Source organism: Carcharodon carcharias, chromosome 14 (assembly GCF_017639515.1).
Source record: "Carcharodon carcharias isolate sCarCar2 chromosome 14, sCarCar2.pri, whole genome shotgun sequence".
In the NCBI taxonomy this organism is placed as follows: domain Eukaryota; kingdom Metazoa; phylum Chordata; class Chondrichthyes; order Lamniformes; family Lamnidae; genus Carcharodon; species Carcharodon carcharias.
Genome location: NC_054480.1, coordinates 50,821,689 through 50,846,339, shown reverse-complemented (window position 1 = coordinate 50,846,339; position 24,651 = coordinate 50,821,689). Strand labels below are relative to the sequence as shown.

At 45.4% G+C, this 24,651-nt stretch overlaps 1 protein-coding gene across 13 annotated transcripts in view; it reads left to right on the top strand.

Annotated features, from left to right (window-relative positions):
* The window catches only part of ripor3 (RIPOR family member 3), a 318,751-nt gene that overhangs the window by 145,554 nt on the left and 148,546 nt on the right, over positions 1-24,651 (top strand). For all 13 annotated transcript variants that reach the window (XM_041203685.1, XM_041203684.1, XM_041203690.1 and 10 more), the window contains 4 exons: positions 13,601-13,679; positions 17,099-17,122; positions 18,832-18,885; positions 22,656-22,805. In XM_041203685.1, the coding sequence (XP_041059619.1) occupies positions 13,601-13,679; positions 17,099-17,122; positions 18,832-18,885; positions 22,656-22,805 (307 nt within the window). The remainder of the gene's footprint in view (positions 1-13,600; positions 13,680-17,098; positions 17,123-18,831; positions 18,886-22,655; positions 22,806-24,651) is intronic.

Genomic DNA, 24,651 nt, shown 5'->3' with positions numbered 1-24,651 from the left:
TTTCATGTCTTCAGCACCCTGAGGCAGCCCTCTGCCTTCAGGGAGCTTTCTGTCAGCGTTCACCTGCGCTGACGTCAGTGCCCGCCCTCATCCAACCCCAACCACGGCAGCATTGAGCTTCTCAATGCGTGTTTCACGCTAGTTGGCCGTTAATTACGGTCAGGGGCCGATCATGTTCGGTGATCTGTTTCCCAGCCATTCCTGGGCCTGCCAACCGCAGTCACCGCCGAGCTAAAAGTTCAGGCCTATGTGACCTCATGAGAATTGTTCATCAAGGTTGGTGATTATCCTGATGCTGTCAAATTGAAGTCTGTAGCTTATGGGCGTTATAAGCATTTGTTGTGACCAACCTTGGAGTCTTTTCACCTAAATGTACTTTGCAATGGCGTTTATTTTGTGACTGTGAGGTTTTGTTTAAAGTTGTGTTCATCATCAAGCACCATAGCCTTTCATGCCTTGCTGTAGCATATTTTTGATTCGGTCTTTAAAGCTGAACGTTAATCGTTTAATAGCCCCCATTTTCCCTATTCATGATGCTGAGTGATACAAGTTGGTTCCACTAGGTCCATTTGAAATATCTGCTAGGCAGGAATGAGTGCGTGATGTGAGAGGTGTGTGCTTATCCTGTGAGAATCATAACAAAGAACAAAGAAAAGTACAGCACAGGAACAGGCCCTCCAAGCTTGTGCTGATCATATTGCCCATCAACTAAAATATTTTGCACTTCTGGGGTCTGTATCCCTCTATTACCATCCTATCTATGTATTTGTCAAGCTGCCTCTTAAATATCACTATCAAACCTGCTTCCACCACCTCCTCTGGCAGCGAATTCCAGACACTCACTACCCTCTGCGTAAAAAACTTGACCCGCACATCTCCTCTATAGTTTTCTCCTCTCACCTTAAATCTATTTCCCCTAGTAATTGACTCTTCCACCGTCGGAAAAAGCTTCTGACTATCTACTCTGTCCATGCCACTCATAATTTTGTAAACTTCTATCAAGTCGCCCCTCAACCTCTATCACTTTAGTGAGAACACTCCAAGTTTCTGCAACCTCTCCTCATAGCTAATAACCTCCAGACCAGGCAGCATCCTGGTAAACCTCCTCTGCAACCTCTCCAACGCCTCCATATCCTTCTGGTAATGTGGTGACCAGAATGGCACACAATATTCCAAGTGTGGCCTAACCAAGGTTCTATACAGCTGCAGCATGACTTCCCAGCTTTTCTACTCAATACCCCTGCCAATGAAGGCAAGCATGCCATATGCCTTCCTGACTACCTTATCCACCTGCGTTGCCACTTTCAGTGACCTGTGGACCTGTACACCCAGATCCCTCTGCCCATCAATGCACTTAAGGGTTCTGCCTTAGTTTGCTTCTGAATGGCTGAGTAGTGGTGCTTCACAAAATCCCTCTGAGGGCACAGAACTCAAATAGATATGTAATTCATGGCATGACTGTGCACTCATTGGTTTATTGTTCCTAGAAATGAGTGACCTTTGTGAAATGGACAATGTTGAGGACTATAATGGTATGAAAGCGATGCTCCGGAGTATTGCCTGAGTGCACAGCAGTTTTAATGAAGGGAATGGGTTATCACTGACTGCTGTGTCAAAACTGACTGGGCCACATCCCTCCCAAATGCCTAGGCAATGCAGGATGTTCATTAGGCAGGCTTCCGATGAATGTAGGGTTCCTTCACCTTCGCTGGGTCAAAATCCTGGAACTCTCTTCTTAACAGCACAGTGGCTGTACCTACACCACATGGACTGCAGTGGTACAAGAAGGTAGCTCACCACCACCTTCTCAAGGGCAACTAGGGATGGGCAATAAGTGCTGGCCCAGCCAGTGAAGCCCACATCCCGTGAATGAATTTTTAAAAAGTGTTTGTCAATAATCACACAATGGTCCTGCTGACCCATTCTCTGTGAGGACAATGCTAATTTAGCATTGACGCAAAACTGAGAGTTGTCATGTGACCGATCACTGTGTCCTGATGTCCGATGGCATCTTGAGGCTCAATATCAAGATGCAGCCTCTGCATTAATCATACACGAAAGCTGATGTTTGGAGAGATGTTGCTATCTGGCTGTAGCACCCCCTTGAGACGGTCAAGCGCTAACCATTGACGAATATTTTTCATCTTAGACCTGCCTTGCTAAGCTGCTGTCATGCAGGCATGAGTGTATCTACGTGTGCAACAGCATTTCAGCCCCTTGAAGAATGCCATGGCCACTGACCTGTTGAAGCCATGGCTAAAAGAACTGCATTATGTGCAGTTGCTTAAGGATGTGGACATGTGGAGTGCCAAGCACATTCCACAGCAGCCACATGGCCCCTAGGCTATTGCACCTTCCAAAGATGACCCAATCATTTGGGTTGAAGGTGAGTTATGGTTCCTCAGTGATCATTATGAGATTATTGATCTTTCATGACATGTTAAAGACGGCAATGAAGGTGTTGGCCTGTCCCCTGCTTCAAAGCATGAAGAGAACTGCGCTTATAACAACTTGTCTTAATCTTGCTCTTCATAAAATCTTGTAGCTATGAGGCTGTCATGGGCATGTATTCCACCTCATGCCCATGAAGTGGCATCCTTATGTGATTCATCTGGATCCTCACCCTCTTCAGATTCATCCCCTTCAACATCCTCCTCATCTGAGGAGACATCAAGCCTGTGGAAAGTCATCCCCCCTTTACAGCATTAGGTTGTGCAGGGCGCAACAAGTAACGATGATGTGGGACATGCTCTGTGGTGAGCATTGGAGAACCCTGCTTGAGCAGTCCAAACATCTGAAATGCATCTTTAAGAGGCCAATAGTGTGCTCTGTTAAGGACCTTGTGGCTGAATGAGCAGCATTGTATCTTTCCTCAGATGCACCTATGGAAAACAAATGGATGTTATCAGCCATGTCTTCAAGGGGTTACCCCTTATCACCAACCCTCTAAGCGCCAAGCTCCATCAAATATCTATGGCACTTGGAGTGACTCAAAATGTATGAGTCGTGTGAGTCCCCTGGGTACCTAGCACAAACATGCTTGATCTGCTTTCTGTGATCACAAATTAGCTGGACGTTCAGAGAGTGAAATCCTTTTCTATTAATGAATGTCACCGGCTGCTGCCAGGGAGCTCTCAAGGCTACATGTGTACAGTCGATGGCACCCTGCACTTGTGGAAAGCCTGAGGTTGCAGCGAATCCCACAGCTCTGGCAGCCTGGTTTGCTTCAATCATCTGGAGCTGCATGTAATGTGAACATTATTGAAAAGGGCATCTGTCACCTCCCTTATGCATTTGTGTATAATCATGAGATTCCACAAAGGTCCCCAGTGCAGCCCTGGAAAAATCTGCAGGCGAAAAAGTTCAGAGCATCAGTGACCATCAGAGCAATCAGGATTGGATGCCCTTCAAGTTTGTGTGTTGTCAGTTCTTCACGGGTAATGTGGCAATAATGAACTACCACATCCTTAGATAAGCAAAGAGGTCTGTGATGTTGTCTTTCACTCATCTCCATGTATGAACTGCATCTTCTGTAAACCATTGGTCACACCAAACGTCTTCATGGATTTGGCCTTACCTTGTCAGCATCTGGGTCTTCCTGGGACTCTGCTGGCTCTTGTTCTTAAGGGTGACCGCCTTCCCTGTGTTGTGCCAATCGGCAACGGTCTCTTCCTTTGCTCATTCTAATCAAAGCTATTAAGAAGGCAGTATTGCCTGCATCCTGTGTTCTCCACTCTTCCTTTGTATCTGTGAAAGGATGCAATTGAATAACTAGTGGTAGTTCCTGTGGAATGGTTTCCCTCCATATACAAGGCGGGAATGCTGTCTCCAGCCCTTGCCTTTCCCTTAATCTGCATATTGCATACCAAGGCCACCTCTTGCAGGATGATAACATCCTGGAGGACAACAGGTGTCTGATCTTTCCCCTCAGACCTGACTGCACATTCATAACTAGAGTCTTAATTCAGGTCAAAAGACCCAAGTCCTAGGAACCACAGTCAGCCTTGTGTTGGTTGGACTACAGTGGCCTTGAAAGTAACCATGAATACCCAGTCCTTGCACTTATAGCCTGACTGCAACTATGGTACCTTGAATGCCATGATCAGTGCACTGGGAAAATGGAGGTTTGTAGGGCCCATACTGCCTCTGTGCAGTAGACGTGGTCATTGATTTTTTTGACCCTGCATCCATTCTGACCTGCCTCAGATGCCAATGAAGACCCTGTGCATCTCAGCACCTAAACGTAATGGATTCTCTCCTGAATGCATGCCATTAGTAAAGGAACCAAGTTCATTCACTGTGCATTAGACCCTTGTGTCCAGCACTCAGCTGAGGCATGTTCTCCTGGTTTGAGCAGGACAGTTATAGGCTGCCCTTGGGTCAGCCAAGATTTGCTCTGCTGATCTCCTCCCACACACCCTAAGACCCCTTCCCAAATGATTTTTTTTTCCTAGCTTGTTTTTCAAAACTCCTTCATTGTAAGGTGAGCTTGAAAATGGTGCTACTGACCTTAGTTTGGGAGACCAGCTTCCAACCTCCCCCTATCACCCACCAAGTCTCCCCCATCCTCCTCGATCCTCACCGGCTCCTAATTTCCTTTACTCCTAACACTATCCAGGTTCCCCCGTTAACCTTGCACCCATCATTATCCATGGGAATATTCCTGTTCTTTCCCCTGGACTTTTTGAATGTTGATGTGCCCATGCACTTTGTAGACCTGACTCCTCCCCTTCTCAAGGCCACATGCACCCTGACTTTCCAGGGCCCAACCCCCCACCCCCACTACCCATCAGGCCATTCAATACCCCCCCATGACATTTCAGCTGCCAACTTACAGGATACAGATGTTTCCCCTTACGTGACTGTGCCCTCAGTCTCACAGTACCATGACTCTAACTCCCAGGACCAAATTCCTCAGGTGACTTACCATGCCCTGCACACCATACTGTGCATGACCATTTCTGCCCGGAGAGGCCTTCCTCCACCCAAGACTGGGAACAAGACATGCGTGCCATGTAGAGCGCTCTAACATGGCTCACACAGCCTAAGGCCAGTCTTTACAATATGCACCCAACAGCGTGGCCTCATCCCCAGGACAGTATTGGACTCTTCCTCGGACAGTCTTATAAATCTTGCCCAGGGCAATCTTTCACTACTCCACTCAGTTCCTTGACCACCCCCTAGTTCTGCCTCTGACCTCCCACATCCTTCCTGTGTTTCACAACCTACCCCCCAACTTTGGCCTTCCTCTGTCTTCCCCCTCTCCTCCAGTGTTCCACAACATCCCCCCTAGTTCTCCATCTGTCTTCCCTCTTCTCACCCGTGTTCAATAATCTAACCCCCTGACTTCGGCCTTCCTCTGTCTTCCCCCTCCCCTCCCATTTCCACAACCACTCTCACACCCCAGTCCTGCCTTCATCTCCCCCACAACTACTGATATTGCCTCCCGTGACCAGCCTTGGCACAGCTTGTGACACAGGCACCCAAAATCTCGCAGCAACGCTCTTCAAGCGTCTATGTACCTCAAAGTCATTAATGAACTGAACCTCACCAGGTACACACCACTTATATGCAGTCGGGAAAGAGACCATTCTAATTATCTGCTGGTGGGGTGCTCAGTTTGGAGAGGGAGTGTAATTCCATTGAGTTGGCCTTTCAGTGAGCAATTTTGAGATGCAAATTAATACAAATGTAGTTCCCGACATAGACCAGTGGGAAACGCAACTTGCCTTTAACCCACCATCAAAGTCGGGAGGACAAAACTCCATACTAATTTCCCACTAGCAGGAAAATGACTTTTCCCATCATGCCAAATTTAGTGTCCCCACCCGCCACAATTGTCCCTAATGACTATCATGTACTTTTGCTTTTTTTTCCCTACCTCTGATATAGGTGGCTGAATGTTATGTAGACCCACTTCTTAAATTATAACGCCTGCTTACCTTCTTCCAGGCCAATGCATTTAATTATTGTGTCAGCATTTAGAAGGAATATTTAAAACAAAAACTTGCATGATATAACACTATTCACATTTTCAAAGCACTTTGCAGGTAATCCAGAACAAAAAAAAGCAAAAACTGGAAAATAACAATACTGTTCCAAACTGGTTTTACCTTCTGGGATTTGAGTGCTTTTGAATTATAGTCACTGGAATGCAGGAAATGCACTGCCATTTTTCATAAAGCGAGCTCTCACAAACAGTAAGGTGAAAATGACCAGACAGTCTATTTTAATGATGTTGGTTGAGGGTTAAATGTTGGCTGTCAAACAGTTTCCCCCTACTCTTCTTGGAAATAGTGCTATGGGGTCTTTTATATTCACCTTGGAGGACAGATGGGGCCTTGGTTTTTTTTATACATTCATGGAATGTGGGCATCATTGGCTAGGCCAGCATTTATTGCCTGCCCCTAATTGTTCTTGAGAAGGTGGTGGAGAGCTGCCTTCTTGACCGCTGCAGTCCACAGTGATGTTAGGGAGTTCCAGGATTTTGACCCAGTGACAGTGAAGGAATGGCAATATATTTCCAAGTCAGGGGTGAGTGCCTTCAGGGGAACTTCCAGGTGAAACTTCCATGTGTCTGCTGCCCTTGTCCTTCTAGATGGTAGCAGTCGTGGGTTTGGAAGGTGCTGTCTAAGGAGCCTTGGTGAGTTCCTGCAGTGCATTTTGTGGATGGAACATACTGCTGCTACTGTGCATCAGTGGTGGAGGGAGTGAATGTTTGTGGATGGTGTCATTGCCATGGTGTCAAGCTTCTTGAGTGTTGTGGGAGCTGCACTCTTCCAGTCAAGTGGGGAGTATTCCATCACACTCCTGACTTGCGCCTTGTAGATGTTGGGCAGGCTTTGGGGAGTCAGGAGGTGAGTTACTCGTCACAGGATTCCTAGGGCAGAATCATGCCAGATTTTGAAAAAGTGTGGGAGTGGGCCATAATGGCGGGTTTGTGCACTGTATTGTCCCATTCCTGGCGCATCCCACCTTATTAATAATACATTCATGGGAAACACTCCTGATTGTTGGCAGGCAGGCTCAGATTTGCCCATCCTGCCATGACCACAGTGCTTCCTCCCTCTAGGTGCCATATTTAAAGCGCATCAGACGCGTGCCTACTTCATGGCTATAGACCAGGACTGCGACAGTCGACAGATGGCCCTGAAAGCAAAGAAGGTGGCTGCCCCCAAATTTAGTGACACCTCTCTGGGGCACCTGCTGGGTGCAGTAGAAGGTCACTGTGATATCCTCTAACCCTCTCTTGCAGCAGGATGTCCACCAGAGTCACCGATCTGGCCTGGGAGACAGTGGCAGCAGTTGTCAGCCATCCAGTACAGGAAGAGGATGGATGCTCTCATCTGTTCCACAGGATAAGTCAACCACCTTATCACACACAACTCACAAACCCATCACACATCCACAGGGATCTCAACCTTCAAGAGACAACACCACTAACTCTCACACACACCCTCACATCTCCATCAGGGTCATATCCTCTGGAGAGCGCATCCTCATCCCGTCCATAGTTCCACTCACCACACAAACATTTCACACAGTGCCATGTGTCCTGTTCACACTCTCCTCATCTGTTTTCATGCAGGAGAAGCCTGCTCATATCTGCAGGGAGGGGTCCCAGACCAATGGGTTAAATGGCCTACATTAGATCCTTCACTCACTTTGAGGAGCATGTCATCGCGCTGATTGGTGGGGACATGGCACCGTGCCTGCGACGATAGTGAGGTCGGTGGCAAATATCCACATGAGGATCCTGCACCACTTCATCCCTCTTTCAATGCAACTGTTGCGTGCTCTCTCTCCTACTTTTGATTCTGCTGACATGCACTAATTATCTCTACTTTGATTCACAGGGAGCTCTGCCAAGCGACCAACACCTTCAGCCAGCCAGTCCCTCAGCTCTTTCCAGATCCTCACTTCCAGCCAAAAGGAAATCTCCCCTAAAGAAGAGCTGGAAATAAGCAGCCTGGAAGATCCATCACAGCACTTACCCACACCCTGCACCAGCACAGAGACACACACCTCGGTGGGACATAGATCTAATGCAGGGTTGGGTTCACAGTCTGGTGGTCACTGCACAGGCACGTATCCACGGCTGGAGGAGGCAGGTTCAGCCAATCTCCCCGGTACTCAGAGGATTACTGGGGAAGAGGCATCTGCAAGGTCCGAGTCAGATGATGAACCTCTGGATTCGGCCTTCTAACTCATCGTGGAGAGTCAGCAGAAGGCTCCAACAGGCACGTGAATCGAAGGAGTACATCCCCCTGCTCTCTGATGAAGTGGTGCCCACGAGTGTGTGTATGGAATTCTCCATGGGAAGGACAGCAGATGCCGTGGGGACCCTAGTCCAGTAGAAAGCAGAAATGCATGCACACCTGTACTCGCATTGTGGTAGCCATGGTGAGTTCCTGCAGTGGCAATGTGAAAGGGAAACATACACCATAATGCTCCTCCAGGTGTTCCTTCCCCTCAAGGAGTCAAGCTAGTGTGCTCTGGCAACTGAAGGGAGGAGGAGCGGCATCCACCCAGGAATCTCAGAGGCTGTCCACTCCCTCTGAGTCCTGTGCCTGTGACCCACGCAATTTCGTCCTCTGTCACCGCAGAGGGAGCAGCTGGCCCACAGGAGGACAACCAAAGCAAGCTGAGGCCTGAGCTGTCCAGAGGATGCATGCCAAATTTAACAGAGGCAACAGGGCCAACCATTGCACAGACTGACTCCACCCCTGCTGTGAATGTCAGGGCAGCACCAGAAGAAGTAGTAGGCCTAGAAAAGTAAAGAAATTCTGTTCACAAGTAGTCGCACGAGTGAACACATTTTGTCACTTTATAATCTGAAAATATATTCACTTTCACTGAATAATGTGTCATGCTGTCTTTCAGCTTCATTGGTAGGCTTCATGAGTCCTCCCCCTGCATCTCTCCCACTAGTAGTTCAGCTGCACTTAGCTAGTCCACAAGTGACCCTGGAGGGAGAACAGTGAGTGTGACAGTCTCCCATTCATGCAAAACCTTCATCCATCACACTCATCTCACTGTCCCAAGCATCTTCAATGCTGCCTGCTGGGGTTCTCTTTCAGTTGTCCATGTGAGCCAACCTGCATCTCTGCCCACCCACTGATCACACTCCCATGCAGCACCTGTGCCATCCAACGCAAGGCTCTGCTCACTTTCAATTTCAACAATGATGGTCGTAGTCAAGTTTTTGATCAGTTCCCCCCTCCTTTCCTCTCCCCCGGTCACCCATGTCCTTTCCCCCATCACTATGGACCCCCCCGCTACCACCTGCCACCTCCCCACCGTCACCCGCCAACCCGAACCCCTGTCTTTCCAGGATGTCCAGGTGAAGGTGTGCATTCCCTACTTTCCTAAGAATCCCATCGCCTTCAACATTGACCTCCCCAACCTTCTCCTTCCTAACCCCAGGATCCGTGTTTGCCTCCGAGTCCCCACCAACCACTCTTGCCATCCCTTCTGCTGCTACCACGCACTCTCACCCTCCCATCCTTTCAGCTCCCTCTGCCCTATCTCATATTCACCATTCCCTCCTACCAGGCCCACCCTCAGTTTGCTCCTCTAGAGGCACTCATTGACTCCACTGACCCCCCTTGCACGTTCACTTGGACATTCCTCCTCCCTCCCCGCAACTTTACTCCCTCCACCACCCTTACTCCCTCCTTCCCTGAACACCTTCCCTCCTCTGAGCTCCATCCTACCCCTGGACACCTTCTTCCTCTCTGAACACCCTTCCTTACATCTTCCTCCCCGTTACACCTACATCCCCACTTGCCCCCGTTACATCCTCTTCCGTCCCCATAATCCCTTGTTCCCCCTCCAAACCTTACCCCACTGACACCTTTGCCACCACCCCCCCCCCCCCCACCAACCCCCTCGCAACCTCACCCCCGCCCCGACACCTTCATCTCCCCCTCAAACCTCAGCCCCCAGCCCGATACACCCTCCGCCCCCGCTTACACCTAGACCTTCCTCCCCCACGCCCCAGTACACCTTCTCTCCCACTCACAGCTGGACCTTCCCCTCCCCCACCTTGTCGATCATCCATAGCAGCACATGGCCAAGACCATGATGTTCGGAATCAGACCCAAGACATCCGTGGAGACCTCTCAACTTCTGGTTTGCGGTGGAGCCACATTCATGAGAATCTAGCCAACATGCGATGCACATATTCCTCCAGGGTCCGGTAGTTGTAGGGCTCCAGCACCTTCTGCTCCTTAGATGTCCGCGATCTGAGCAAGGCCCTAATGCGAAGTCCTGACTTCTGTACATCACACTTGTCCAAATGTTTTTTGTGCCGGCGTGTTTTCCTGCCGGCATGACAGTAAACCTGATGTGGGCAGGGGTGCGATTCCGGCTGGGCCTTACCTTGCATCCCATTGGCGGGATGCAAATCAGTTTCATGGCGGCCTACTTCGCGATCCGCCAAAGCGGACACCATTGAATGATCCCGCAGTCCTTCATGCTGGCGTGAAACCGATTTTTGGCCTTCTTGCCATATTCTCCCCCACTGCGTGCCATGACGCCCGATGCCAATGACTAGCCTCTGACCTGCTCTTGTAGCCACAATATTTATATGGCTAGCCCAGTTCAGTTTCTGGTCAATGGGAACCTCCAGGTTGTTGATAGTGGGGGATTCAGTGATGTTAATGCCATTGAATGTTAAGGGGTGATGGTTAGGTTCTCTCTTGTTGGAGATGGTCATTGGCTGACATTTGTGTGGCACAAATGTTACTTTCCACTTGCCAGCCAAAGCCTGGATATTGTCCAGGTCTTGATGCATTTGGACACGGACTGCACCAGTATCTGAGGAATCATGAATGTGCTGAAGATTGTGCAATCATCAGTGAACACCCCCACTTCTGATGGAATGAAGGTCATTAATGAAGCAGCTGAGGATGTTTGGGCCTTGGACACTACCCTGAGGAACTCCTGCAGTGATGTCCTGGAACTGAGATGATTGACCTCCATCAACCACAACCATCTTCCTTTGTGCTAGGTATGACTCCAACCAGCAGAGAGTTTCCCCCCGATTCACATTGACTCCAGTTTTGATAGGGCTTCTTCATGTCACACTTGGTCAAATGCACATTGATGTCAAGGGCAGTCACTCTCACCTCACCTCTGGAGTTCAGCTCTTTTGTCCATGTTTGAACCATTGCTGTAATGAGGTCAGTAGCTGAGTAGCCCTAGCAAAACCCAAACTGAGCATCAGTGAGCAGATTATTGCTAAGCAAGTGCTGCTTGAAAGCACTGTAGATGACCCCTTCCATCACTTTACTAATCATTGAAAGTAGACTGATGGGGCGGTAATTGGACGGGCTGTATTTGTCCTGCTTTTTGTGTACAGGACACACCTGGGCAATTTTCCACATTTGCCAGGTAGATACCAGTGTTATAACTATACTGGAACAACATGGCTGGGGGCGTGGCAACTTCTGGAGCACAAGTTTTCAGTACTATTGTCGGAATATTGTCAGCACCCATAGCCCTTGCAGTATCCAGTGCCTGCAACTGTTTCTTGTGGAGTGAATTGAATTGGCTGAAGACTGGCATCTGTGATGCTGGGGATCTCCAGAGGAGGCAGAGATGGATCATCCACTCAGCACTTCTGGCTGAAGTTTGTTGCAAATGCTTCAGCCTTATCTTTAGCACTGATATGTTGGGCTCCCCCATCATTGAGGATAGGAATATTTGTAGAACCTCCTCCTCCAGTGAGTTGTTTAATTGTCCACTACCATTCATGACAGGTTGTGGCAGGACTGCAGAGCTTAGATCTCATCCATTGGTTGTGGAATTGCTTAGCTCTGTATATCACTTGCTGCTTATGCCATTTGGCACGCATGTCATCCTGTGTTGTAGTTTCACCAGGTTGACATCTCATTTTAGGTATGCCTGGTACTGCTCCTGGCATGCCCTCCTGCAATCCTCATTGAACCAGGGTTGATCCTCTGGCTTGGTGGTAATGGTAGAGTGGGGGATATGCCGGGCCATGACATTACAGATTGTGGTTGAGTACAATTCTGCTGCTGCTGCTTATGGTCCACAGTGCCTCATGGATACCCAGTTCTGACTTGCTAGATCTGTTTGAAATCTATACCATTTAGCATTGTGGTAGTGCCACACAACACGATAGCGGGTATCCTCATTGTGAAGATGGTGCAGTGGTCACTCCTACTGATACTGCCATGGACAGATGCATCTGTGGCAGGCAGGTTGGTGAGCATGAAGTCAATTATGTTTTTCCCTCACAACCTGTTGCAGACCCTGTCTAGCAGCTATGTCCTTTAGGACTTGGCCAACTCAATCAGTAGTGGTGCTACCAAGCCACTGTTGGTGATGGACATTGAAGTCCCCCAACCAGAGTACATTCTACATCCTTGCCACCTTCAGTGCCTCCTCCAAGTAGTGTTCAACATGGAGGCGTACTGATTCATCAGCTGAGGGGTTGTAATTAGCTGGAGGTTTCCTTGTCCATGTTTGACCTGATGCCATGAGGTAGAGTCAATGTTGAGGACTCCCAGGGCAACTGTAAACTGTCCTGACTCTATACCACTGTGCCACTACCTCTGCTGACAGGACAGGACAGACCCAGGGATGGTGGTGGTGGTGTCTAGGATGTTATTTGTAAGGTATGATTCTGTGAGGATGACAATGTCAGGCTGTTGCTTGACTAGTCTGTGAGACAGCTCTCCTAATTTTGGCACAAGCTCCCAGATGTTAGTGAGGGAGACTTTGCAGGGTCAACAGGGCTGCGTGTCATTTTGAGTGCCTTGGTCGATGCCGAGTGGTCCATCTTGTTTTATTCCTTATTGGCTTGCAACGTACAACTGAGTGGCTTATAGGCCATTTCAGAAAGCAGATAGGAGTCTAGAGTAACTTATAGGCCAGACCAGGTAAGGACAGCAGATTTCCTTTCCTAAGCGGCATTAGTGAACCAGATGGGTTTTGACGACAACCGACAATGGTTTCATGGTTATCGTTAGACTTTTAATTCCAGATTCTTATTGAATTAAAATTTTATCATCTGCCATGGTGGGATTTGAACCCAAGTCCCCAGAGCATTAGCCTGGGTCTATGGTTTACTCTACCAGTGAAAGTACCACTACTCCACCACCTCCCGCACCTTGTCTGAAATATTGCACCTTCTTTGGTACTGCACTAAAATAATGCCATATATTTTGTTTCTGGAACAGGAATTAAATTCACAATCTTCTAACTCAGAAATGAGAGTATCAACTGAACCATAATTGGCACTGCCCATTTTACCAGGTAGATAGTCCTCCCCAGATCAGATGTCTGTGAATAATCAGAGGTTGAACCCCAGAGGTGTGAATTGAGCTTTGCAATAGACAGCCTTAATTAAGTTTAGCTTGCTCAAGTGCAAGTTCAGCTATCCATTCCTGATATGATGTTTGAGCTGGGACAGATCACAGCTCTTACATGAATCAAACTTCTCTAGAAACAGCGCTTGTGGCAACAACTGGCCCCTAGTGCAGAGAACAGACATGAGGCAAAACGTGTCCGCAGGAAAACGCTAGGTTTTTGTGGATTAACAGCTGTTTTTATTTTTATTTTATTGCAGTGAATATCTTGAAGTTCATCAAAATGAATTAGATTTGCTAACCATGCAACAGAAAGACATGAAAAGAAACTCCAGACTGGTATGTAGAAAAATAGCATAATTAGTGTGCATTTAATGTGGCTTTGGAGTGAAACAGGAAGTTTTTGGTTGCACTTTTCCACCATTTCTGATTACCTGCTTTTTGATCGCTTGATGGAATTTCAAAAAACTGATAGCATTAAAGCAGCATAAACTATGAGCCGGATTTACATGTAGGGGTGGGAATCAGGAGTTGGGACTATTTCCACTTCCCATTCCCACCTCTGTGTTGGGACTCCTGGAAGGTGGGATTTCTGTAGAGTAAAGAGTTAACATCAGAAACACACATAATGCTGATGTAACAATGATGTCAGATCACCATGACTGAGAAGTAAGATATCTGGAAGGAGGAAAAGCTCCAACCTGCTGTAGAGGCCTAAATGTGTAAATACTTACTGTAAGTAATGAGTAATGGGGCGAGCAGAAAGTCATCGTCGAAGCGAGGGTCCATTTGTGGTCTGAGCCCAACCATTTAGCCTGGCAACTGAAAGAGGTGATTAGGATTCAAAGCAGAAAATGCTGGAAATAGTCAAGTGGTTTTTCATCCTCTGTGGAGAGTCAAACAGTTAAAGGGCAGAATATGACTTTTTCTGAACATGTTATTTATAAGGGACATGTGTGCTCAGGTGTTATTTCCACCCTGTCAAGGGTTCTGAATGAGACACCAATGGCACAACCGTCCACAGAATGAAAAAACATTCTCTCACCTGCTGCTGCTCCACTGTTTCAGTGCCCACTATAGATGCTGCCTTCTTCACAGAGTGCTGTCACCAAACATGGATTTCTTGGAAGCTGCCACCAACCCAATGCCTTTAAATGGGTGGCCGTGACCAACTTCTGATTCACACCCTAACCCTGTTCCCACCGAACGTCCCATCTTATGTACGTGTTTGAGCGTGGCGCCCCCTTTCCCAGTGCTAATTGGCTGGCCTTCCCTCCGGGCAGCCACTAATTGGCCAACTGACACTTGATTTGCTATGCTGGAAAGGCAGGTGCAGGAGCAGGCAGACCACACACTTCCCATTCCACCTCCTTCACCCTGCAGGAAACTGTTCATTAGAAATCCAGCCCATTAACACCTACAGCATTGTGATCCTGGCAAGTCAAGGTTTTCAAAATCTTAAGATTAGCATTCCTCATTAATGTAAATAAGTTAATATTAGTTTGGTGTGATTCATGTTTTGTTAAACAATGCTTTGAGTTGCTACTGATTGTATTTATTAAACTCTAGTCCATAATATATCGTTGGGTTCTGCTTGTTCTACTTTGGAAGTACTTAAATATTGATGTTTTGGTTTATAATATTATTAATGGATTTGTTTTTTCCTCCAGAAACTAGAATGAAAATAAAGTACATACTGTGCATTTGTTCAAGAACCAGCACAACAATTTAATTCAGTAGTTCTGTATTGGTTAATGGACGAGCATATAATTTCTTTGCAAGATAGTTTAACAGTTATTGCATATGGACTAACAAGAGTATTAAAATAGGCCACAAATAATTTTTATGCAAATATATTAACCTGTGTGCTACCAAAGGATCATTACTCTCCATAAAATTATTATTCTTGAGAAATTTGCTTGTAGCATTGTGGATAGAGAAAACATTATTATTTTGTAGACCTATTTCCACCACATGAATGATAAATTTTATGAATGTCATCCATTATGTTTAAGCTCCATCACAAATTCCATACCTTCACCATTGACTCCAGCCCCCTCATTGGCCACTGACTCAGGCAGAATCAGATTGTTCACAAACTTGGAATTCTATTTGATCTGAATTGCACTTTTGAAATGATATGTCCTTTCTATTACCAAGACAGTCCACTTCTTTCTGTATTGTTGCCCAACTTTCCTATTATTTCAGCCCATATGCTATTGAAACCAACACCCAGATTCTTGTAATCTTTCAACTCAATAACTGAATGTTCTCCTGGTCAACCAGCCACCTTCCATCCTTCATAAAATTCAACTAATCCAAAATTCTGCTGCCCAAATCTTATTCTGTATTAAGCCCTGCTTGCACATCACCCTATCCTCATTGACCTACATTATTTCCTTTCTCACAATGCCTCAAGTCTTAAATTTTTGTCCTCATCTTTAATTACATCCATGGCCTTCCTAACATTCTGCAGCATTCTCCTCAAAAACTCTATGGCATTGGATTTTATGCTCCCCCACCAACTGGTTTGAAGGCAGGGGTGGGAAGGCATATAAAATCCAGCTGGTGGCCTTCCTGCCCACTACCTGCCCACATCCGACCTGTCTGAAACTTTGCAGGGTTGGGGGGTGGGGGGGGCGGCAGGCACTGAGCATGCCACTCACCCTTGGGCCATTTAAGGGCCTCATCTGCCTCTGCTGGTATTTGATCCATGGCAGGAGGACGGGAAGGTCCATGTCATTCAGGAAGCTTAGCAACTTTAACTGCGCAGGCTGATGTTGGGCAAGGAGGGGGGACCTTCTCTACAGGTTCCCTGGGTCCATTGGAAATACCCCCTCACCCCAGTCTCTTGAACCCAGCTCCCCACTCCTCCTCACCTCCTCATTGATACCTCTGAACCTGGACTTACTTCAGCTCCTCGGTGTGGTGGGACTGCCTGTAGCTCCAGCAGTGGACACCGCTCCAGGCTGGCACTGCTGGGACTACAGAGTTGCCAGCTATCCGATTAGTTGGCAGCTCTCTAAGGTGGAACTTCCTCCTAAGACAGTGGATTGCCGTAAAGCAATTAACGCTGCTTTCAGCATAAAAATGTGGTGGGGCTGCCATAGGGATTCAGGGCAAGCTCCCCCCTGACATTTTAGCTCAGGGTGGGTGGGGGATGGGAGGTTTGGTGTCGTGGTAGGGGACCTTGGCTGGCACCCAGTGAAGTCTAGCCCTATATTCCTCAGGCTTTGCCTTTTTTTTCCATTTCAGCCTCCTTTCATGCCACCATTGGTAGTCATTCCTTCAGGTTACGATTTCTGGAATTGACTCCTTCAATCCCTCAATGTCTCTGCTGCCCCCTCCTCTACTAAGATCCTCTGTAAAATGCAGCTTTGACTATCCTTTTGGTTGCCACTTAAATCTCTCCTTATTTGGCTCAACATATATTTTCCTTACAGCTCTGTGAAGAACTTTGGGATGTCTTTCCATATTATTAGGTTATTTAAATGCTCAATGCTGATGGTGAGATGGCTTTATCAAGCCTTAGCTTGGCAACTGTTGTTCCAAACCATTTGAACATAATAGTTGCACATTGCATTAATTAGAGTGCGTTAAGGGAGGGGTGGAAATAGTTTGCAATAAATCTCTCTAGTTCATTGTGTTTATGATTTACTTCTGTAGCACTTTGGAAGAAAATCCAGTAACATACTATCACAAATGTGTCTGTTGTTTGAAAAGATAGAATACTAATAATTATATTCCTTATATTCCAGGCTTTTTTATATGACCTAGATAAGGTAAGCATGCATTCAATGTATATGGGAAGGGATTTTCGATTTCCACCTGAATCGGGCATGAAGCAGGGTTATTGGCTGCTCAGTCTGCCAAAGCTGGTGTCAAGAGGCCTACACTATTCCCACACTCTGGCATCATTTGGAAGGATGCTGGAAAGCTGTAAGTGCCAAATAGTTGGGTAATTGACTCGGTTCCACCCAAAGTTGCATGGTAGGTCTGGCCTGGGAAGATGGGGGAAGCCAATCCTGGAGGGGATTGAGCAGGTTCCTGTAGCAGACCACAATATATTTGTGGAGCCAGCAGGAACAATGCAGTATCTCATGGCCCAACAAAAATTCTACCCCACCAAAAAATATTTCTGGCCCTTTCATGAGCACTGGTTAGATTATTCACTGCCTGAAAATTGCAAATGGAACACCCTGTTCAGACACAATATTAGCATGGAAACCATAGCAAGTTTCTGCTTGAGAATGACCTTTTACAATGGAGTTTTCACATTATTAAAGTCAAATCCATCATTGGCAGAGGCAAAGTGGTACTATATTGACTTATTGCCTCTGGAAGATGAGAGTAGTATTTAATGGAGGCTACAGGGGTCTCACCCACCAGCTGGAGAGCCATCGAGAACCCTGCATTGCTTCTTTTAGAGAAGGTCTGCCAAGTTAAGTGCCACTCAGGCAATTAACAGGACAGTGGTGGGCTATCCCACGATCAAGGACCCTGGGGCTGAAAGTCCGCCTGTCGAAAGCTGCCAGCTAATCTTGGTCTGGTAGTTCTATTGAATGGCAGTGGCACTGAGGAGGTGGTGGCTGTTGCCATGTACGGCACCTACCCGAGGCCTTGCATCAGTGGTGGATCCTGGGGTATGGGTTACCACTGGTGGGATAAGGGTCACGGGAAAAGACAAGGTGGGGGTGACAGCAAGGGCAGAGAGGTGGCTTTCAGCAGGCACTCCCTTCCTGATGCTGGGACCCTTGACCAGGCACTGAGTGCCTTTGAATGAGGGAACAGCCCCCCACCTGGAGCCAGCAAGCAATCTTGCACTGGTTTTCTTGTGATGCTTCCCACATGGTGAGCCCCCTGCCAGTTGCTGGGTTAATACCAGTGGCAATAAGTGGAGCCCTTAAGTGGGCATTAATTGTCCACTTAAGGGCCGCAGTGTGGCTGGGTGGGAAGACTGTCCATGGGCCTTCCCGACACAGGCTTAATTGGGGTGGAGGTAGGAAGACAGTAAGGTCCCCAAACTCCACTTGATCAAATGGGTCCACCATCAAACTTGCCATGGGGGAAGGCATTAAATTCCTCCGTGTATCGACCAAATTTTCTTCAGCACTGTTTGGGTTATCCTTTGCCTGAAAATTGCTAATGGATCTTACAACTCTTAGGACCTGACTTATTTATATAACAGCCTCCCATCCATAATTGGTGGGTGTGTTGCTTGCCAATTTAGAAGCCTACCTGAAAATTACATCAAAGGAGCCAGATGTCAATGGGCTAGCCAAGCTGCCTTCCCCACCTGCAGTTTTCAACTGCATGGAGTTTGTTTCATGAACATATGGCAAATAATGGACTGAAAAAGGCAAGAAACAGCTGGCCAGCAGTTTAAATTCTTAGTGGTGATTTTTGAGGGCAGCATATATACTATTTGTATGGATATAGAATCAGCATTAATTACGTGCTTTCGTCACTCATCAATGTGATCCTTTTTCAGCAAATTAGGACCACTGAGAGATACATCAGGAAACTGGAGTTTCACATTAGCAGGGTAAGAATTCGCAGCTCACAAATAACAAAATCATTGTTTGTCTTTTTTCTAATTAAAAGGGGGAAATTCAAGTGGCTTCAGATGGAAAATAAAAGCAGTTGTCTTGGATAACTCATTTGGCTTTCTCCTAACTGCTGCTTCACATGAGTTTTTCAGTGAAATATAATGTATTGAGGGCAATTGGTTTAACTTAATAAATTATAAAGTCACTTGAGTTCATTGAATTAAGTGCAGATTTTTGAAATGTGGAAAAGAAATAAAAAAATTTTGTTGCACAAATACTTGGAAAGCAGTCACAAACTGCAGTTGTTAAGTACAATATGCAGTTTTTTTTTACATCAAACCATGTAACCTTTGCTCTATTGGCCACGTAATAAATCTAAAATCTGTGACATTTTTTACTATCCTGTTTAAAAACATTGAACCATGACACATTGAAATGTTTTGCTGGGCTGATTTTTCATAATACCCAGGAACAGCCTGTTCTGTCACACTATTGCTATGGAAACCATGGCAGCATTTTATAGCATGACCTTTACAATGAAGTTTTCATATTATTAAAGTTAAATCTATCATGGTTTAAAGGCTAAGTGCTAAAATACTGACTTTTTGCCTCTGGAAGTTGAGTATCTACTTCAGTCCCAAATTTTCTCAGTGGCTTACATATCATGCCAGAACAGAATTTTCTGACTAGGCTGTTCATAGTACTGAGCTTGTGCAAAGAATTCCTCACAAGGTGAAAATACTCTTTTACAACTACAGCATGAGTGTCCCTTAATGCCTTGAGAAATGGCCTAGGAAACCATCTGGTATAAAAATAATCACTACAAGGGGCTGAAACATTCTCAGGGGGACTAGACATGGGCAATAAATTCAGCATCACCCATGTATAGAGTGCAACTAGAAAAATACTATTTAATATGTCAACAAATAATTATGTTTAACAGTTTCCAATGGTTTGAGATTTCCAGGAACAGTTGTCATAAGAACATAAGGAAAAAGAGCAGGAGAAGATTATACAACCATTCAAGATTGGTCTGCCATTCATGGTTGATCTTAGGCTTCAACTCCATTTCCCACCTGCTCCCCAGATCCCTTGATTCCCTGAGACACCAAAAATGTGTCTACCTCAACCTTAAATATATGATGGGACATCCACGACTCTCTGGGGTAGAGAATACCAAAGATTCACAACCCTTTGGATGAAAAAATTTCACCGCATCTCAGTCCTAAACGATCAGCTCCTTATCCTGAAACTGTGCCCCCGTGTTCTAGATTGCCCAGCAAGTGGAAACACCATCTGAGTATCCACCCTGTCCAAGCCCCTTCATGATCTTTAATGTTTCATTGAAATCACCTCTTATTACTCTAAACTCCAGAGAATATAAACCCACTTTACTTAGCCTCCCAACATTGGGCAATCCTCTCATCCCAGACCCAATCTAGTGAACCTTCACGATACTGTCTCCAATGTAATATGTATAAAACACTATTTTAAAGGTTTTGCTAAGAGTATATATTTGTTAGATACTATTTGGCTAAAATTTTACCTGTGAGTATAATTTAATTTCTGTATTCTGCTGTTGCCCAAATATTTTTTTCTACCTTCAGCCGCCACGCTTCCCAAGTAATAGTTTTATTCATTCGAACAAAAAATTACAAGTTACTATAGGTTAGAAATACATTACTCTTAGATAACCTAAATTGAAGAACTTATACAGTGAGACATGCATCACTGTTGGATGGGGTTACTAGTTGCAGATTCAGGCTATTTCTACATTACTGGATGGACAGTAAAAAAGAGGTGCAACTGAATGGAATATTGGAATGGTATCCAATATTTACAGAAGATGAGAGATCAGAAAAAAGCTAAAGATACCTTCAAGTTTCAGAGCTAGAATGATTACATGGTTGCAGAAAGTGGGGAGATAACTCTCAGTAGTTTCCTATCTCCATGTGCAATCTGTGAATTACTTGCTCTGCTTTACAAATATTCCACTTGTTCTTTGTCTATATGCTTGTTATGGAGTTTGCCAGACCCTAGGCTTTTGGGCCCATGCTTCCTGTGTCAACTCTTTGAAAGAGCCATTCAATTAGTCGTGCTCCTTCACTCTTTTCCATAGCCCTGCAAAGCTTTCCTTTTAAATATATATCCAAATCACTTTTGAAAGTTATTATTAAATTTGCTTCCACTATACTTTCAGGCAGTGTATTCCAGAACATCATAACTTGCTGTGTAGAAAAATTCTCCTCATCTGCCCTCTGGTTTTTTTGCCAATTATCTTAAATCTGTGAACTCTGGCTATCAATCCTTCTGCCATTAATGAAAACTGCCTCCCCTTACTTGCTCGATAAAACCCCTCATAATTTTGAGCACATTCATTAAGTCTCCATTTAACTTTCTCTGCTGTACAGAAAACAATCTCAACTTCTCTGGTCCCTCCACCAGAAATAGCACAATGAGCATTTTTTATATCGTGATTTTTTTTTAATGATCTGGAACACACTACCTGTGAGAATGGTGAAACAGATTCACTAGTAACTTTCAAAAGAGCATTAGATATATACTTGAAAAGGAAGTATTTATAGCTCTAAGGTCAAGGAGCAGGGAATTGTGTCTAGTTGAATAGTTATGTCAAAGAGCCAGCAAAAGCAGCTCAGTCCCAGGGTATCACTGTCATCAGCGTGGTGTGCCAGGCCCAACCATCTTCAGCTGCTTCATCGGTGACATTCCCTTCCAACATTAGGTCAGAAGTTGGGAATGTTCACTGATGATAGCACAATGTTCAGTACCATTCACAACTCCTCATACATTGAAGGACTCTGTGCCCACATGCAGAAAGACTTGGACAACCTTCAGGCTTGGGCTGATAAGTTTGCCAGTGCCAGGCAACAATCACCTCCAACAAGAGAAAATATAACTATCTCCCCTTGAAGAACACTTGCTGAATCCCCCACCATCAACATCTTGAGGGTTACCATTGACCAGAAACTTAACTGGAACGACCATATAAATATTGCAGCTAGAAGAGCAGGTCAGAGGCTGGGGAAATCTGTGGTGAGTAACACACCTCCTGAGTCCTTAAAGCCTCTCCGTCATTTACGAGGTACAAGTCAGGAGTGTGATGGAATATTCTCCACTTGCCTGGAATAACACTCAAGAATCTCAACACCATCCAGGACAGATTGGCACCGCATTCATCACCTTAAACATTCACTCCCTCCACTACCAGTGCCATCATCTACAAGATGCGCTCCAGCAACTCGCCAAACCTCCTTCAGCAGCACCTTCCAAAAACATGCCCTCTACCTCCTAGAAGAACAAGAGGAGCAGAGATACGGGAACACCGTCACGTTTGCAAGTTCCCATCCAAGTCACACAGTATCCAGAATTGACATTATATTGCCACTCCTTTACTGTCACTGGGTCAAAATTCCTGTAACAGCATTGTCATCACATGGACTGCAGTGGTTCACGAAGGCAGCTCACCACCATCTTTTCAAGGGCAATTAGGGCTGGGCAATAAATGCTGGCCTTGTCAGTGATGCCATAATCTTTCAAATGAATAAATAAAATGATAGTCTGAATGGCCTGCTTCTGTGCTGTATGATTCTATCATTTTAAACTTTACGTTTTGTAAATGGAGAAATGATTTAAAGTTTGTGGAAATATAAATTGCTTTGGAAGGAAATCTTTCTAGATAGGTTTTACTTACAGAAATTGGTACTTGAATCCTTCAATCTTATTGTTATAATCAATTATCATCCAGATAGAAGAACTATATGAATCCTACTTCATCCAATGGCGGCTACGGAATGGCGCAAACAACATGAAGCAAGCTTACTCTGTGTCTCCTTCTACCAAAGGATCACGGGAAACATTGATAGAGATCAACAGAAACTACAGGGAATGTACAGAGGTATTCCATCGTTGTACTTTATACCTTCATTTATGCTTTTACTTGTCACCTCTGATCATGGTAAAAATAGGCTCTGATTTATCTATTTATTTAGCAGATTATAACTAGGTTAAATTTTGTGCATATAAGTTAATCTATTGCTTTTTATCAGCTTAATGTCTTTTCTAATTCAGTTTATGAGAAATCTTAAAATAAGGTTTTTAGGAGTGATAAAGGAAATGCTACAAAACCTAAAATAGTTCGTTTCTTATTTTTAGTATTAATGTCAAAATTCTGACAATTAGATTATTAACATCCAAGGACATTTCAATGGTTTGAGCCTAAGGTTCCTCAATCAAATAATTGATTGCCTCAAATACAAAAGCTTTCAGAGCCATTGTTAGGAATGTAACAAATTTTACCTGTTTTTAAACAATAAAAATTGCCTTCTAAAGGCAATGTCAATATTCATTGTATCTTTACTTCGCAACAAATAGGAGCGCTTTTAACCATTGTAACTAAGAACAGTGTATATGGGTCAAATAGGAAAGCAATAGAGAGGATTTTAATGAGACCAATGAAGGACAGGAGAAGAATTTGGCCCAGATCTTCCGGTCAGTAGCCACTCACTCACATACTCACTCAAATCACCCACTCACCCATTTACTAATCCACTGAAAGACTTGAGAGCTTTAGAAACTTATCTGAATATGGCAACTGCTGTCATGAAAAGGAGGTGTGTCCATTCTTAATCTGTCTTTTCTTGCACTTGCTGGTTTTCTCCTTGGATATCTGTGGCTACAAGGGCAGGTCAAGGGTAGAGAATTCTGCAGTGAATATGTCACCTCCTGACTCCCCAAATCCTGTCCACATCTACAAGCCACATCTTGGCTGTGATGGAACATTCCCCACCTGCCTGGATGAGTGTAGCTCCAAAAACACTCAAGGAGCTTGACACGATCCAGGAGGAAGCAGCTCATCCACCACCACCTTAAGCATTCACTCTCTCCACAACGGATGCACAGTGGCTGCACTACAGAATCCCCAAGGCTCCTTTGACAGCACATTCCAAACTCGCAACCTCTACCATCTAGATGAACAAAGGCAGCAGGTGCATTGGACCACCAGCACCTGCAATTTCCCCTCCACACACTATCCTGACTTGGAAGTATACCATCACTCTTTCACTATTGTCAAGTCAAAATTCTGTAAATCCTGTAGCAGGACATCTGTCATCTGTAACTTTTGCTCTGCCCAAAGGCAGATCCTTAGCTCATTGTCTGCTGATTCTTCATCCTGAGCCATTTTCTTGCCATTGCCCACCATTCTCGGGGCAGGACAATGAGGCAGGTCCCAAGTCTACCTCAACTAGAATGGGATTGGAACCCACACTGTTAGCATTATTCTGAACCACACATTAGCTATCGAGCATACATCAGCTGATTTAACTGGCCCCCAAAGAACTTTTGGAAAATCATAGTAACATCAAGAAGAGACAACATGGTTTTATGAAAGGGAAAACACAGTTGACAAATCTGTTAGTGTTCTTTGAGGGTGTAACAAGCAGGGTGGATAAAGGAGACCCAGTATATGTCATGTATTTGGATTTCCAAAAGGCATTTGATAAGGTGCAACGTAAAAGATTACTGCACAAGCTAAGAACTTATGATGTTGGGGGTGATATATTAGCATGGATCAGGGATTGGCTAACTAGCAGGAAACAGTCAGGATAAATGGTCACTTTCAGGTGCTGGGGAATCAACTATGTTGATGACTTGGATGAAGCGACAGAGGACAGAATTTCCTGGGTGACATGTGGGGGGCAGGCCCTGCACGACAGCGTGTAAAATGATGCGTGGTGACATCA